General features: G+C 31.9%; 1 protein-coding gene across 16 annotated transcripts; it reads left to right on the top strand.

Moving 5' to 3' along the window:
- Positions 1 to 7,604: 7,604 nt before the first annotated feature.
- On the top strand, positions 7,605 to 14,963 carry LOC114263153 (uncharacterized). 16 transcript variants are annotated; one of them, XR_014329348.1, is made up of 8 exons: positions 7,605 to 8,002; positions 8,933 to 9,080; positions 9,268 to 9,379; positions 10,951 to 11,061; positions 11,550 to 11,638; positions 13,413 to 13,495; positions 14,445 to 14,557; positions 14,646 to 14,670. XR_014329348.1 is itself a non-coding variant. In XM_082868620.1 (6 exons), exons 1-6 carry the CDS (start codon positions 7,904 to 7,906, stop codon positions 14,734 to 14,736), a joined length of 645 nt encoding a protein of 214 aa, XP_082724746.1. In that variant the 5' UTR covers positions 7,605 to 7,903; the 3' UTR covers positions 14,737 to 14,963. The 16 variants fall into 16 exon arrangements, 8 of the variants coding, with proteins under 8 accessions (XP_082724746.1, XP_082724750.1, XP_082724747.1 ...); XR_014329352.1 differs by lacking the exon at positions 10,951 to 11,061 and having other exon boundaries at positions 9,275 to 9,379; positions 14,646 to 14,963; XR_014329351.1 differs by lacking the exon at positions 11,550 to 11,638 and having other exon boundaries at positions 14,646 to 14,963.
- The last annotated feature ends 3,680 nt before the right edge of the window (positions 14,964 to 18,643 follow it).

Raw genomic sequence — 18,643 nt, 5'->3', positions numbered from 1 at the left:
AATGAATTGCACACGTCCTAATATAGCTTATGTTGTCAGTAAATTGAGTAGGTACACTAGTAACCCTGGAGAAGACCATTGGAAAGCGATTATTCGAGTTCTTAGATATCTAAGATTTACCCTTGATCATGGCTTAAACTTTACTTGATATCTAGCAGTACTCGAAGGCTATTGTGATGCAAATTGAATATCAAATACTAAAGATTCAAAATCCACTAGTACATATATCTTTACTCTAGGAGGCGCTGATGTTTCTTGGAAATCTACTAAACAAACATGCATCGCACGATCCACAATGGAATTTGAGTTCATCATTTTAGACAAAGAAGGAGAAGAAGCAGAGTGGCTTCGCCATTTCTTAGAAGACATTCCAATGTGGCCAAAACCTATGCCAACTATTTGCATTCATTGTGATAGTCAATTTGCAATAGGCAAGGCACAAAGTCACATGTATAATGGTAAGCCTATTACATAAGAGTCATCATAATGGTTACCTTACTTAGATGACTAGAGATCCCAAGAACTAAGTTTAAAGGGACAACTAAGTTATGTGTGACGCACCAGAAATCACCAATGGATTAAAATTTCTTACCCATTCCTATGGTGAGAATGATATTTGTAACATGTGTTGTATGCAGGGGTTTAAGGATAAGCTTTGCTTTTAATAATTACTTATATCTTGATTTAGGAATAAAAATCAAGATGAGTATAAGAAATACTCATAATAAGAATCACCTATATGAGTGTTGAACTGGGGCTAGTTCTATGAGAATGAAGAGGCTAAATTCTCTAGAATCATTCATGAATAACTAGGAGCGTTCAAGGCCAAAATGAACACAATTGTGAGAACCATGATGTGTCATAATATATTTTGTGTGAAATTTATTGTGTTGGCTTACACTAACGGCTGAACAATTCAAGACATCACGTCCATTGGTTAGCTAGTAAGTCCGATAGGTTATCACTAGAGAAGGTTGAAAGTCGAAAGCTACCTATCCTGATGCAAGATATTTTCGATTTATACTCTTTTAACAAATTTTTCATATTGTTGCATTTCTGTTGTCTTCAACTTCCATTCATGTGGGGGATTGTAAGAAATAGTTTAGGAAAAAATAGATTTTTTTTTTTAATTTTGGTCTAATTTTTAGGTGGGACCCATGCGCCAAAGTTGGCGGGTCCATGTGGCAACGCGTTATTTGCCGCCTAATAATTCACGTCGTATATTTGGTTGCTCAAAACCATTATCAGGTGAATGAAAAATTGATGCCAAAGTGAGCTCCATTAAAATGATGTTTTTGGTGTAATTTCCATAAAGGTTGGTGTTAAGATTTGTCCCACATTGCTTTGGCAGGTAAACTTGGTGTGGGTTTATAAGGCTTGGGTTTACAACTTGGAGAGGGCCCTAAGGGGTACCTAAGTTTTGTGGAAGGGTGAGGTTATAGGTAAAGTGGGCTAAACGCATTTGACTCAAAACAAACACACGCGCGCGCCGCCACCGTTTGCCTGGTCGGTCAGGTTGGGCTTGGGTGCAGGTGCGTAGTGTGTGGTTGGGTTGGGACTTTCCAGCCCAATACTTATCTTTTTGGGCCAAAAAAAAAAAAAAACATTACATTTGAATTTATTTTTATTTTTTATTTGGAAAATAAATTTTGCCCGGTTTTGATTTCAAATTTCGGTTGAAAATTTTTTTTTCAAATTTTTGGCTTGCACCTCTTCAATTTTTTGTACACCTGTCCGAATAGGTTCATATCTGTTCAGTTCAAACTTATATCTGTTCAGTTGAAACCCAAATAGGTTCTTACCTGTTGAGTTCAAATCCGAACTGGTTTTCTATCTATTCTGAAAAGCTATAATTTCTCCTATAAATAGACAGACCCTCATTTGGATTTTGCACTCTAATTTTCGTTCTTGTTTTCTGCTATTGCTCTTTGCGTTTTGCTGCATTTAATTTTTTTGTGGGAAAGTGTATAAACACAAAGTGTGTTCGTTGTGCGAATAGTTTATAGTGCTGCTACTATTCGTTGTAGATCATTTCATCTTAGGAGATAGACGTCCATATTCTGTGAGCATCCTAGAGAGGACGAATCTGTCTTAAGGAGATAGTGTTAAACACTGGACTTGATCACTCTAAGAAAATATTTTCCGTAAGTATTTTATGTTCTTATTTTATTTTCTTCTCTCCTTCTCTATTTCCATTTTCTATTTGGTTTCTGTAATTAAATAGATTTTGAAAAGTCTTTCTTTTAATTTATTTCCTGTGTTCTGTTTGTTATTGAGTACACAAACAGAATTTAATTTAAATACAGTAAAAATTGTCCAACAGAATTAAAATCTAATCCTATGAGATTTGAGGTAAAAAGACCATTTTACCCATCACTTTACAAAAATAATGAAGTGACATTTTATATAACAAGCGCTTTTATGTAATTTCATATATATGATAACCAACTAATATCATTATATAGTGCATAAATAAACACAATTTATTTTACATCTCTAATCTAATATCACCACTTTAATAATCTCGTCACTCAATTTCATCGTATTAATAATCCACTCATTCAAACAAACGCTAAGACTTCTATAGAATTAAATGTTAAAGATGATTTATTGTAGTGGTATATAATATTGAAATAGCTTTTAAATTTTGATAGGCTTTTTTTTTTTTTTTTTTTTTTTTTTTTTTTTTTTTTTTTTTTTTAAACAAAATCAAATTGATTCTTGATTTAACCCAAAAATGTTTCTTACTATTGGCTCCTCTCTAGCCAAAAATCGAACTCCTGGAGGGAATGGTAAGTTATTCAAATTTAACTTAGAAATTAATAAACTTTAATGTATGAGAAAATATCATTTTGTCTCTCAAATTATTATTCAAAAATCAATTTAACTCTTATTTTTTTAATAATATCAATTTTACACTTAAACGATTTGATTTTGGATCATTTCAATTTTATCTATGTTATTAACAGCTGTTTATAATCAAACAGAAGTTATTGACATGACATTGAAATTTTGTTTGAAATTTTATTTTATTTCCAAACTATCTTTAAAGTATTAATTAGACCTCCAAATTTCATTTTATTCTGAGGTCTAATTAATATTTTGGAGATAATTTGGAGAATAAAATAAAATTTCAAATGAAGTCTGGGTACCACATTGAGAACTTCTATTTTATTATAGATGATAATTGACGGTGGGGTAAAATTCATGTAAAAATCAAATAGTTTAAGTATAAAATTAATATTATTGGAAGAACAAATGTCAAATTCATTTTTCAATAATAGTTTAGAATGCAAAATGATATTTTCTCTTAATATATGTTCTAGTTTGGTTTATTTACTTTTTGATCATATCTCAAAAGAGTCAAATTTGAATATTTTTGTATTAATTAATTAATTTACTTTTTTGATAATGTATATAAATTCATTGAATTTGAATTGAACAAAAAAAATTAAGGGAAAATTATTTATAAGTCCTATTAGGGAGACTTATGCTACATATGGTATTAATAAAAAACTTATGTTCCCATAAGTCCTGTGTGAAGTTTGTTGACACATTTACCCTCAATATTAGTTGTTAATATCATAAATAATGGTAAAACCATATATAGGAAATTGAATGTTACCATAGATTAAGTTTGCGAAATGTAACGTGACACCTACATAAACGTAACGTAACGTGACCATATCAGATGGGATATTACATAAACGTAACGTGACATGACACCTACATAAACGTAACGTAATGTAACGTGACACCTACATAAACCTAATAAAAAAATTTTTGAACCTCTCCTACTATACAAAGTTGAAGAGGAATATTTCACTAATATATTTTGTTTTTTTTGGGGTATTGAGAAGGCTTTTAAGTTTTTTTTTTTTTTTGAACACAAAAACAAAGGAAGCTCTGTGGTGTCATCACAGCCTCCGCGGGCCCTTGCCCCGGGGTAGCCGTTTGCTAGCCAGATTTAACTCAACTCATGGAGCTCAACTACATGCCACAGCTTAAGGACATGTGTCGAGCGGAGTACAGGGCAAGCTCTCAGAAAAGATCTCATTGCCCCTCCTCAGGAATCGACCCTGGCTCAGTGCTGAGGAATGCGTTGCATTCTCCACCAGGCCACCAACCCTGGTGGTAGAAGGCTTTTAAGTTTGAAAAATATTTTATATTCATTATTACAATTTTAAGTCATTGAATTTTCTTGTAATATCATATATGAATAAAAAACAAAATATAAAAAATAAAAAATTTCAAATAAATAAAATTAATATTTTTTAACCCATCTTTCAAAGATAATATTAAATATGAAATTCTCAAAAAGCAAAAACAATTAGATTTCACTGTCTCGTATTCTGCCTCTTCTTTTTTTTTTTTTGGGGGGGGGGGTCTTGGATCCAATTGTAACCACATTAACATATAAGGGACAATTTAAAAAAAAAAAAAAAAAGTGTAGATAAAATAATTTGAATAAATTCATACAATAAAAACTTATATTATTATTTTAAAATTGTTATTTCTACACTTCACTTTTTTGACATTCCCCAAACGTATGATTGCATCCAACTGCTTATTAGACACTCCACGACTTTCCTATGGGGAATAAATCAGCATTTGTGTGTAATTATATTGGCCAATGCAACCAAAAAAAAAAAGAGATTTAAAAGGTAAAAAATCGAACTGCTTGTATTTAAAAATCTAACTGTTCACTTTAATCACAATTTTTTAACATTGAAATTGATCATTTCATCCCTATAGTTAAGTATAGAGATTAAATTATAAAAACTGTGTTAAATTATTAAGTTGTGTGCACTACATAGGCAAAATATAGATTAGAGTAAAATCTAACTGTTCATTTTAATCACAGTTTTAAAATGAAAAACGATCATTTAATCCCCATAGTTAAATCAAATTGTTAAGTTGCCGTTTGGCAATTGGCTTTTCTACTTGGTTTTTTGACTATTTTAATTTGGGACTAAAAGTTTGTTTAATTTGACTCTTTATTTTTATTTTTTTGACTTTGTGAGAGAAAAAAGTAAAATGATTATGATTTAGATGTGACATTTTATCTTATTAACTTTTTTAGTCTATTTTATTTTTTGTACTTTTTTAGCCAAAAAGCATTGCCAAACAACAAATAATAACTTGGGTGCAATTAAAAAAAATGACGTAGTGACCACCAAATATGAAAAAGAAATATAACAGAAACTACAAATTAGACAAACCTAATGACCTCAAAAAATTTGTAAGGACTGGGCTTCCATGATCGAGAGCAAAGGGTGTTGTTCAAGCTCATGGGGTTTACCATGAATTTTATTTTGATAATTCGATAATCATAATATATTTAATTTATCACATTTGTTTTTTTTTTTTTTTTTTTTAAAAGGATGGCAAGTATAATTTTAAAAATAGACCATTCATTTTTTGATGACAAATGCGATAAATTAAACAGGTTATAATAGAGTGACCTAATCTTTTTTGTAAGTAATATACATGAAAAACCTTATGAAATGAACTGTATAAGCCCATGATAGACTCTACGTGCTTGAATACCATCCTCTAGTCCAAATCTAGACCGGAAAGAATCCAATCCCTTTTCTTCTAGAACACTCTTCTATACGTTATATTAAGATGTCCACCAAATTTCAAGAAAAACCTCTAAAAAATTGGGAGATAAAAATCAGACAAGAAAATCATGCTGAAATTAGCAAAAGTGGAGATCAGAACTCAAACTTTTTCCAAAATTATGAAATTAATTCTGGAAGTGCCATAAGGTATGTGTAACACCCAACTAAAATTGTTTTTGAAAAGGGAATCTCCAGTTGGGTTTTTAAATTATAGGGTATTGTTGGATCTTTGTGGGTTCATCATGAAATTTACATCGACAATCTGAGCCGTTAATGTATAGAATTCGTCGAGTACTTAATCTCTGTAAAAAATTATATTAATTAGATATTAATAATCACTTAATCAAAATTACATATTATTTTGTAAAAAAAAAAAAACTTAAAAATAACAATAATAAATAAAATATATTGACCATGCAGGTCTCTTTAGAAAACCACTCGCATGTCTTCCTCACTAATTTTTTTTTAAAATGTATGTCCTTTTCATTTATCTACAGAAAGGGAAGCTTTAATTTACACCAATGAGATTTCTCATCATATCTTTTTATGCATTTATATTCTATTAATGTGACATCTAGAAGCTCCCTAGATAAAAACTTGGATCTAATGCCTTTTATTAGAGTGTAATTTGAACAGATTCAACCAAAACAATTTGAATTTATTCAAAATTTTGTAAGACTTAGATAGAAATTCAGAAGTTAGAATTAACTTTGGATTGGATTGGATTGAGACATCAGAACTTGGGTAGCCTCAATTGTATATTATATTAAATATACGTATAATTTATCAGTTTTTTTTTGTTAATATTTAAATAGTTTAGAGAATTATATTATATTAACTATAAGTCATATCACAAAGTAACACAACATAATTCTTTTTCATTTAGAAATGACAACCTTCATGGTTCTTTAATTCTTATCTTTCTCATATTATTTATTTTGATGTTATTAATAACTGTACCCAAAAAATAATAATAAGATTTAATTTAATAAATTAATTAGCCTAGCCTGAAAAAAACTAAAACAAAATCAAATTTGTGAAAAAATCCATATATTTCTGGCTTATGTTCGGATTAAACATGGGCAGGCATGTTCAAGTTACAAATTGAACATGGTGAATTTGGTTAAATTTTAGCACAACTTGAGCTAGTTGTCATGACCCAACCCACCTCTATGGGCTTAGTGTCGTAACCGGCTAATAATTCAATATTACCAAAGACCTACTTAACAGTAATACAATAATAGGGGCAAGCGGAAGCTAATAAATATTAAAATATAACGTCCAATGAGTTGTGAGACTTAAATGAAACAAAATCACTACAAGAAAATGCACCTACGGCGACCAAATTGGTGACTAAAAAAATTTTTAGTCGCTGAAAGTATAGGTTTTGGCGATTAAAACAACATTAGTAGCAAAAAGTAAAAATTTTTGGCGACTAAAAAAATTTAGTAGCCAAAAGTATAGGTTTTGACGATTTTGGCGACTAAAAATCAGTCTAGTCGCCAATTATCGACTTTTAGCTACTAAAATATTTAGTAGCCGAATGGAAAAAAAATGATTTTTTTTTCTCTTTGGCGACTAAACTTTGGTAGCCAAAAATGTCCTTTCAGCGACAAAAAAAAATTTAGTCGCCGAATATTGACTTTTCGCTACTAAAATATTTAGTAGCCGAATGGAAAATAAAAAAATTATTTTTCCTCTTTGGCTACTAAATTTTAGTCGCCAAAAACTTACTTTTAGCAACAAAAAGAAATCTAGTCGCCGTATATTAATTTTTAGCTACTAAAATATTTAGTCGCCGAATGAAAAATAAAAAAATTATTTTTTCTCTTTAGCGACTAAAGTTTTAGTCGCCAAAAACTTACTTTCAGCGACAAAAAATTATTTTAGTCGCCAAAATAAATTTTTTTTTTCAATTTTTGGTAACCTATCTTCAGCGACTAAAATTTAGTCGCGGATGTGTTAAAATTTTTCTGGGAACTAAATTTTTCCCCAAATCTATTACTTCTTCACACGGTTCTGTCTCTCTCTTGCTGTCCCTCTGTCTCTCGCTCAGCCGCTTGTCGAGGCTCAGATACCGTTCAAAATCCACATCATGAAGGACCACGACATGACGGAGAGGCTGTGCTTGGAAGTCGAGAGGCTAGGGTTGAGTGCAGTGATTATGGGGAGCCGAGGGTTTGGTGCGATCAAGAGAGGTAACAATGGAAGGCTCGGGAATGTTAGCAATTACTGTGTTCGTCACTGTGTTTGTCCTGTGGTGGTTGTGAGGTATCCGGATGAGAAGGATGGTGGTAATGCGCCTCAAGTGTCTGTGGCGTCTGCGGCGGAGGATGAGAACGATACGGAGTTCCATGATGCCTCGGATGATCGCAAAGGTTAGGGTTTTTCATCTCTGCTTAGGATGTTTTACATTCCAATTGAATCTGAATGCTACAATTGACAGCGTTGCTTTCAAGGTTATGTGATTATGGTGCTGTAAAAGTATGAGCAATAGGTGTTCGATGATATGCTTTAAACACTAGATTTAAACCAAAGCTCATTTGAACTGAAAATTTTCAAATTTTAGTCAAAACACCGAAAAATGAGAAGACAAACCAAAATTTTTCATGTAATTTTTTTTTTAATAAACATTTTATGTTAAACCAAACATAGAATGTTTGGTTAAGTCTTCAAAAATTATGTTTTGAATTTTTTTAAAGTAAAAAACTAGTTGGACAAAAATAAACATGAATTTTTATTGTTTTTCACCAACTAGCTTTTTAGATTCTAAAAAGTCAATCAAACAAACCAACACGGAACACATATTTTAAAGCCAATAAGTAGACTTTACTACTATTTCATTAACGATTTAGATTGTCGTATGAAATTGAATCATGTTGACTCAAATTAGATATTTTAGAGATTAAATTAACAAAATTAATGCTCATATGACTAATGTTGCATCTTCATATATGCTCAAATTAGACTTAGGTCAAGTTTGGGAAGACTAAATAAGTGTACTTTTTATCTTTTTGGACTAAAAAATTGAGGTTGAAAATATGGATGTTTGGGTTAACTTTTTGACTTTTTATTGGAAAATGTGTAATAAAAAATTGTAAAAATTGATTTGTAGGGAAAAATTTGAATTGGGAGTTGTGCAGCCGTAATTGTTGACTTTTGGTGAATAGTGTTAACTTTTTAACTTTTTGAGTAACTTTTTGACTTTTTGGCTTTTTTGGAACATCCCAAACTTGGCCTTAATGTTGCATCTTCTATATGCATTGCAATATGGGAGTTGTGCTTAATGATTTTCATCCTACTTCCAGACTGATACATCCCTGGCTATAGAGGCTATATTCATGAAAAGATGGGAATTTGATAGTATAGAACAAGCTGCAAAATGCATATCTTCATGGTTTTCAGGAACACACCATGAACAGCTTCTCTTGAAAGGATATTTGGAATCTGCCATAGGTATACTTTTCTAGACTTGACTCTAGTTTAATTTGAAGCAAGCAGCTCCTTTGGATTATTAAAATCTCTCGGCACAGATGTTTGTATTGCTTCAATGGGGTGTTTGTCACAAAACCTTGCAACGTCTAAATAGACACATGCATATGGTGTATTTTTTTTTTATGCTATGTTCATTATGCATGAGCAGTGCATAGTGTATTTGTGGATCATTTTGCAGCGGTGCATGTTGAAGAATCAAATAATAAAGTCATCATGTTGCTTACAATGCAAAGAATACAATTTCTTCATCATTATAAAAGGTAGGGAAGGCAAAGCCTTTTGTCTCGTAATGTTCCAAAGCATACCAAATTTCATTTCATCATAGTTAAAATCTTAAAAAATGTCAGAATATAAATTCCCTTTTTTTGCCTTTGCTTAATTTTGGGAATTTTTTGTAGACAATCATGAAGAATTGAATGTGATGATTGTTGACTAATAGACTCCTTTTGGTTCTCAAGTGCAATGTTCTCTCTCATACTGTACAATTGAAGTATCTGTCACTAAATTGACTTCAAAGAAGGCAGCTTTAAATTATTGCTGGAGAAGTTGAAAATAACTCTTTTTATCTTGAAGTTTCTTGCAAATTCTTTTTTGCTGAGAGATTTATTATGTGTTTGAGGAAGTTTTTCTTCTTTTCAGAAATTTCTTACCGTTGGCAACTCTAAAAGAAATTATATATTAATAACCATTCTTGTTTACAAACATGTTTATGATTTCTTGCTCTTACCGTTGGATTGTAGGTACTTGTTAACAGATTGTACTACCGTCTTTTGTGGGTTGACTGTAGTATAGGGGATTTTATTATGCTGGCTTATTAGTGATATAGTTAGATTGTATATTATTTTTCCCATGACAATTCTAATCATGCTTGGGGTCTCAATTGAAGCCATACGTTGAACATCATGCAATCCCCAAATTTTGTTAAGTACTAGAATTTTCTAGGAATAACATTTCATTGAGTTAGTTGGGATGAGTGATTCACCAGCAAAACCAAATATGAATTTATGGTTTAATTATTAAATCTCTAGTTGTTTAATGATCTTTGTGTTGTTCTCTGTCAGTTATCTAGTTTTCTAGGTTATTGGTGTTTTTACTTTGTAGCTCAGGTTTACCAAATGAACATATTTATCTTGTTTTATTTGAAATTTATAGTCTTTTTACGCTTAAAATCTCTCTAACAGCTATTAAGGTTGGTGAGAAGCTTTAACATGTAAACAGCAATGTTCCTGATTTGTGCAATACTTTGGATTTTGCTTTGTTAATGGTGACTCATTCGTCAGTTAGTGTGTTTTAATCATAGAATCTATGCTATTGGTCTTTTTTTTTTTTTTTTTTTTTAGAAGGGATTTATGTTATTGGTTAAATCAGACATTTTTCATGCGCTCTCCACATATGTAGGGGCTCTCATATTTGGGTGGCCAGCCATAGCTCGCAATTACAAAATTTGGGCTGCTTACTAATGGCAACTATGATTATTCATTACATTTTCCTTTTGCTATGCTACTCTCCCAACAACACTGAGTCGACACTTTCAGTTTCTGCAATAATGTATTTCCTAGTTATGCTATGTATTTCCTAATGTATTTCTGCAATAAATGAGTCATCTATTCTCACAAGGTCCTACTTGAGTTTTTTGAGTGGGGACAGTGGTGCTCCTGGGTATGGTTCTAAGTAGAATTTGGTGTATATATTTATTTATTTATTTATTGGGTTGCCTGCCAATTTCCAGTGATAGTCTCATCATCTCATGTGCACAGTCATGCACACACTACAGACAGACAGATTGTCTCTATTTATTTATTAATTTTGAATCTCTTTCTCTTCTTGTTAGGGCTCTTTTGAGGAGGTTACACCTTTACAATATTGAAAGAATGGATAATGCATCACTTTGTGCATCATTGTCAGTCTGCCCTTGTTTTCTTGATCTTGAGATTGTTGGCCTGTAAGTTCTATTTAGTTGCTTTTCACTTTACTTACATTAGTAGTTGGTTTAATCATGTTTTTCTACGGTTTCTAAACCCAGCATTATAATCTATGTCATTGATCTGCCCCAATATGAATAATTGTTTTCGTCTGCACATACCTGTGATGTGGATCAGTTGGTGTGATTATTTTTTAAAATTTATTACTCTGTTTCCTTCACAAACATCTAAATATCATGAATGGGTGATACAGGAAAAGAGATTCATGTTGAACTTTAATATCTTTGGTTGCATTACAGCTTGTATACATTAGTTGCTTTCTTCAATGTGAACTCTGATGCATTACAGCTTGTAAATATTGCTTGTTGCATTATAAATTTTGAGTTTGTATTTATAATTTTAAGCATTAAAGATAAATTTTGAAGTGTTTACTATAGACAAGTGAAATTAACAATTTTTTTTGTAAGTATATGCATTATGTTTATTAAATGTTTACTGTATTTGTTAGGGCACTATGTTCCCCAGCTTGCAGAACAAATTTTGCACAATAATAAGAATGCTCCAAAGGATGACTATATAAACCTCAAAGGTTTTATTGTGAGTGATGTCCCAACTTGTACTTACTATTTTCATTTTGGCTAATTAGCTTTTCATTTTCTTTTGGATAAAACTTGATTGCTAAGAGCTTCTCTGCTCTAGGATCTTTAATCTGTCATTAATAGAATTAAAAGGTTGACTGCTTTCATTTTCATTGACTATTAAAATGTTGTTAGTGTGTTCCTAGTTAAAATTGTTGTTTAACTGTGGAAAGCATAAGCATAGTAGCTCATTGTGGCAGAAGAGAGTGAGGAGGAGAAAGAAAGAAAGAAAGGAGAGGGGCAGAGGCAAATTATAGTTATATTATTTAAGTGCACGTTCACTTTCTAAATTAATAAACACTTAAAACACAAAAATAGTTATATTATTTAAGTATACATTCACTTTCTAAATTAATAAACACTTAAAACACAAAATTAAGTCTCAATTTTTTAAAATTTTTTTTTGTTAGTTAACAAACCAGTAATTGTTAGGAACACATAATAGATCACATAATAATCCATAGAAAATACAATGAAAGGATGGGATCAAAACTCAGTTCATAATAAATATCAACTTGACTGCGGTGTTGCCCTCAATGAGTTCTTTGTTGCTTACAATGACATAGAAATGACATAGGCATGTACAACTTGTATACTCCACTTTGTGTTGATAGTACCTCTAGCACCACTAGAAAAACTCCCATGATCCAAGGCATTGCTCCTCAATTATTTTCCAAAATTGTGAGTCCCTCTCTATTTTTTATATCAACAATCATATGCGTATTAAATTACAATGATATCTCATGAAATGTTTATAATTATAAATGTGAGCACACATAATGAACATTTTGTGAGACATCAATGCAATCTGTGCGCGTAATTCTATGTTTTCATGGCTTATTTAGAATCCTTGCATGGGACACCAATCATAGAAAATGCGAATCAGCCCCCGAACGACCGTACGGATGTCACAGCCACCTTCCCCGTCACAAATAGGACCTGTGACAGCAGACGGAATGTAATTAGCATACGTAGTTTGGGAGTTAGAGCTGAAAATGCATTAAACTATCGTGTGTCTCACACGGACAGTTTCCCCATGACAAATAAGACTTCTGAGAACTGACGGAATGTAATTCGGACCCGTAAGTACGGAGTCAGAGTCGAAAACGCCCTAAACTTAGACGAAAATTCAGCGTTTCGTGGGCTAAATTCATAACAGCCCTCGATCCACTGTGTGAGTCACACGGACTGGTTGCCGATGACAAATAGGACTTGTGAGAACTGACGGAATGTAATTCGGACCCGTATGTAGGGAGTTCGAGCCGAATATGTCCAAAACTTAGTCTTTAAGGGTAACAGCCACGTCTACAAATCACGAGATTTACATGATTATCTATAAATGATAAGAGGTTATTTGCAAGATAAAGTAAAATTTGCGCTATATTCTTTACAAGAAAACCTGAGCCAACTAGAAGAACCACTTCATGAAGTAATAGTAGGAAACCTTACAATACATTACAACAAGGGTAATACAATACTGTTGAATTGATGAAAACCGAAAAGAATATGACCTCAACTTAAGGTCATTGCTCACTCTACTACAGCACTATTGATACATGTTCCTCATATAATTGCACTAGTGCTGATGTAGTAACTAAAAATAACATTAAATTAAGCACATAAAGAAAAAATTAATAATAATAAACTGAGATCTTAATCCACCACATTTGGTAGATAAACAAGCTTTAATTTAATTTCCCTAGCTAAAAGTGTCGTGGAACTTTCTGCCGCAGAGAAGAGCGTTCTTTGGAATGGGGAATTCGTCTCTGAGTGAAGTCGATGCTATGTAGACCCGTACGTAGAGTTGCTGTCCGAGGTACTGTCTTGCCCAAAACTCTGATCTCAGATTCCACATTCCCACATTATCAAGTGCTACATAAATGGCAGTCCATGATTTTGGATATACCTGGAATATTTACCAAACATGTGACATGATCTTAAGGTAGTAGGACTGTAAAATGAATCAATTGTGTTCGCTTTGTTAAAAAGCTCATTTACGATTGACATATATTCTCCAACTTTCCCATAAACATCTTTTTTCTATCTTATTTACACAATTTTTGGATCATAAGATGTAAGCCAATTTTTTTTTTTTTAAAAAAAAAAACTCTACAAATAATCACAATAAATTGCACCAAACTATCAAACGCACTTCTGTTTAAGCACTCTGTGGACTAGTTACCCTCAAATACTCTAAAAATGGGATAAACTAGTTACCCTCAAATACTCTAAAGAACTCTGTGGACTCGTTCTGTGGTCGTTGGTTGTCAGGCCATTTGTTAAATATGTCAACATGAGAGCTTTAGCTATGAAACTAATTGTTTGCGAAAGCAAGTGCCTCATACGTCAAACTTGTTGGGTTAATTTTTCTGGGTTGTTTTGGAGTCACCTGCCTTTGTAGTGTAGTTCAATTGTCCATTTTGGGATATTTGGAAAATTAAACAAAATAAATTCGCCATGGCTCTTATCCTAACCATTTTAACATTGTCCCCTTGGATACTAGTATTTATGGTTGTCAGAAGTCAATTCTTCTTTGAAGATGATCCACAAACCTACTTGAAAACTATATTACCTTGATGCAATAGACTGACACACTACTTCTAGGTGGTATTTTCCAATAGCATCATTATCCATCATTTTAATTGATCTTGTTATTGGGCCTTTTGCATTTGCATAACCAATTCCTCATGTTAAATAGTTTATCCAGTATGCTTGAATCTTTATTCACTAATTCAGTTCTCTCGGGATTTTTTCCACATTAGTAGAACAACTACTCTGCACCTCATGTTCCGCAAAATGTTAATGCATGTCCAACACTATTTGTGGAAAATTTGGGGCCAACTTGTTCAGAGCAAGAGCTAATTGAAGTCTTTTCAAGGTTTGGAGTAATTATTTTTATCATGTATTTTCCTAATATGTGAAGCTTGTGGAATTTAATTTTCTATTTCAAATTTGTCCTTTCGCAGTTGCCATGGATTTATAAAATTGAAGATGCAGAGCACATATGGAACTCCGGTGGCATTTGTTGATTTTCAGATACTTTGTTACTGTCATTGAAAAGCTAAAACAAGAATTCATGATGGGTCCATGTTTGTATGTCTTTCATTAGTTAATATAATTTTTGTTGTGGTACAAAAGTTGTAGGTGTAAAATTAATTTGGTTATTCCTATATTATGTATGGAATTAAAATATTGACGTTGGATTAGACTTAGTTCTTATGGAATTTGTAGTATATATATATATATAATTGGACGTTCAATATTAATTATTTGGATGGTTGCAATTGAAATGTGTGCACGTGGTTGAATGTTTGATAACATATTTAGTGTTGATGGATTATATTGTTCATACAGGGTACAGGTTGTATTAATAATGGATAAAGGTTGTTTAGAAAAAAAAAAATCGAAAAAAAAAAAAACGTTAAAGTATTTGGCCACCAAATATTTTGGTAGCCAAATACGTAATCAAATGTTTTGGTGACTAATAATTTAGTAGCAAAAACATAACCCAAAAAGTTTTACCGACCAAATAATTAGTAGCTAAAGCAATTGAGAATGAGAGAAAGAAACTATTGGCCACTAAACACTTTAGTCACTGAATTCACCTTTTGCCGACTAAACTAAAATTAGTAGCCAAATGTGTACTTTCGGCGACGAATTTTTTAGTAGCTAAAAGTGATACCTTCCCTGACCACAACAAGTTAGTAGCCAAAAAGCCTCATTCGACGACTAATACTTTAGTGGCGAAAACATACATTTTGCCGACTAAACTAAATTTAGTAGTGAAATGTAATCACTTTCGGCGACTAAACAAATTTTAGTCGCCAATACTATCGCCGACAGGGTAAAGGCGACGAGCTTAGCGACAAAATATTTTGGTCGCTGAAGCGTTTCGGCGACTAAATTTTTGACTTTTGGCGACCAATATTTTGGTAGCCAAAAGTGACATTTCTTGTAGTGAATGAACTTTCATACACATACATATATATATATATATATATATACATCCATGTCAAGTTCATGTACAAAACAAAAACATCGTTTAGGAATAAATCCCACTAACAAAACCAGTCAAACAAAAGTTTTAAAACAAAACTATTACACTCACTACTACAAAAATAGTTAAAGATCACACTTTGACAAAAAAAAAATATCTCACTTTTATTGGAAGTGTGATAAAAGAAAATTAGATTGATATTTTAATCACACTTAATTTGATTGAGTGTGATAATATTCATTTTTATGTCACTTTTCAATTAAGTGTGATTATATATATATTTTTTTAATCACACATTCTAATTAAAGTGTGATTATGTATGCACTACTACTTTTTAATCACACTTTTTAAATAAGTGTGATTAGATATATATTTTTTAATCACACATTCTAATTAAAGTGTGATTATTTATATATTTTTTAATCACACCTTCTAATTAAAGTGTGATTATATATACACTACTACTTTTTAATCACACTTTTTAAATAAGTGTGATTATATATATATTTTTTAATCACACATTCTAATTAAAGTGTGATTATATATACATTACTACTTTTTAATCACACTTTTTAAATAAGTGTATATATATATATATATATATTTAATCACACTCCACTACAAGAAAAAGCATATTTGGCCACTAAAAAAGCACATTTGGTCGCTGAAAGTATAGGTTTTGGCGACTAAAAAAGCATTAGTAGCTAAAAGTAAAGATTTTTGGCGACTAAAAAAATTTAGTAGCCAAAAGTATAAGTTTTGGCGACTAAAAATTTATTTGGTTGCCCATATATGGCTTTTACCGACTAAAAAAATTTTAGTAGCCAAAAGTAAGGCTTTTTGGCAACTAAAAAAAATTAGTAGCCAAAAGTGAGGTATTGGGTGACTAAAAAGATGTTTGGTCGCCAAAAGTGAGGCTTTTACCGACTAAAAAAATTTTAGTAGCCAAAAGTGAGATTTTTTGGCGACTCAAAAAAAATTAGTAGCCAAAACTGAGGCATTGGGAGACTGAAAAAATGTTTAGTAGCCAAAAGTGAGGCTTTTTGGCGACAAAAAAGAAGTTTAGTCACCAAAAGCGGTAATTTTAGCTAGGGAATTAAATTTTTTAACGACTAAAAAATAATTAGTAGCCAAAAGTATAGAATTGGCGACTAAAATTATGTTTAGTCGCCAAAAGTGGTCACTTTTTTTTCTAGTAAATAATTTATTTTTACATAAATTATGTTCAATAAAAAATAATTATCTTTATATATATACTTTTATATTAATACGGGTCTATGCACTATATAAATAATATATGTTGCATATATAATCATATGGTGTTATAGAGGTGTAGTGGAAAGAGTGTGTTGTATAGTAGGGGTGGGCGCGGGTCGGTTGCGGCCACGAAACCTCCAATCCGCCATCCGTCCGCCAGATTGGCGGATTGAAGAAAATCAATCCGCATCCGTCCGCCAATCCGGCGGATGTGGATTGAGCGGATTGGCGGTTTGGCGGATGGATGCGAATCGGTTTGGCGGTTTAAAATTATATAAATTTTCAATATAATTCAACTTGTGCACTTCCTCAAACAAAAAAAAAAGAAAAAAAAGAAAAAGAAAGTATTACAGTCAATGACTTAAAAAGGCATTACAATCACTGTATGCCTTATCCAAAGAAAAAAAGTTTGAAACTTTAGAATATCACGATCACTGCATGCCTCATCCATATATTACAATCACAACATGATTCATCCCCATAAAGTATTACAATCTATGATTCTTAAAATATAATAACAATTCAAACCACCAAAACGATGAACAGAGCAGTAGTAGAGATTGAATGTCTTTGTATTGTTACATCTACATATGTTTTTGAAAACAAAAACCAACCAGCATATATCATATTTTCTATTTATTATTTTTAGAGTTACATTTAAAAACTAAAAAATATATATGAATAATACGTTTATTTTTTTCAATTCAAAAAATATATTCTAGTTGAAAACTTTTTTTCAACAGAATATTTAAACTCTTTTTCAATTGAAAACACAAACATAATATTTAAACAAATTGAAAATACAAAGTCTTATAAATTACTAGGGGTGCTCGCGATTTGGCGGTTTGGCGGTTCGGTTGCGGCCAAAAAATCTCAAATCCGCCATCCGTCCGCCAAATTGGCGGATTTGAGAAAATCAATCCGCAACCGTCCGCTCGTCATCACGCATCCGTCCAAAATGCGGCGGATCGGTTCGGTTCGGTCGGTTTTGGCGGATCGGTATATCCGCTGCTCACCCCTATTGTATAGGGTTTATGGTGTGAGAGGGTTGATGGTTCGAATCTTTACAAAAACAAATGAAAAGCTAGTGTGTCACTTAAAAGGTGTGATTTAAATATTTTTAATTACACTTAAAATGTGTAATCTAAATGTTATTAATCACACTTAAAAGGTGTGATTTAAATATTTTTAATTACACTTAAAATGTGTAATCTAAATGTTATTAATCACACTTAAAATGTGTGATTAAAAATGACCCCTTTTAATCACACTCCCAAAGATCACGCTTTAATAAAACTTAAAAGGTGTGATTAAATAACATACATCACACAAAAAAAAAATGTGATCTTTGTTTGTTTTTTGTAGTAGTGACTTGATCACAGTGTCAAAAGGGTGACTTCTGCACCACCCAAAAGCCTTAGAGTTTGACCAACGGGAACCTCGATGTGAGGCAAGACAGTTGACTTCACAAAACAGAGGGTAGGTTGACACCATTAGGTCCGATCACTATAAGAATTTGCACTTTTAGCGACCACTTTTCACGACCAATATAAAAGTTGGTAGCTAAAAGTTACCTTTTGGTGACCAAATATTAATTGGTCGCGAATAATTATTATTTTTGGCGACCAAATATGAGTTGGTCGTAGAAGGTCATATTTTGGCAACCAAAAAATGAATTGGTCGCAGAAAGTGATATGCTTTTGGCGACCA

Source organism: Camellia sinensis, chromosome 5 (genome assembly GCF_055761805.1).
Source record: "Camellia sinensis isolate YWXY chromosome 5, ASM5576180v1, whole genome shotgun sequence".
NCBI lineage: Eukaryota > Viridiplantae > Streptophyta > Magnoliopsida > Ericales > Theaceae > Camellia > Camellia sinensis.
This window is presented reverse-complemented; position numbering and strand designations above follow the sequence as displayed.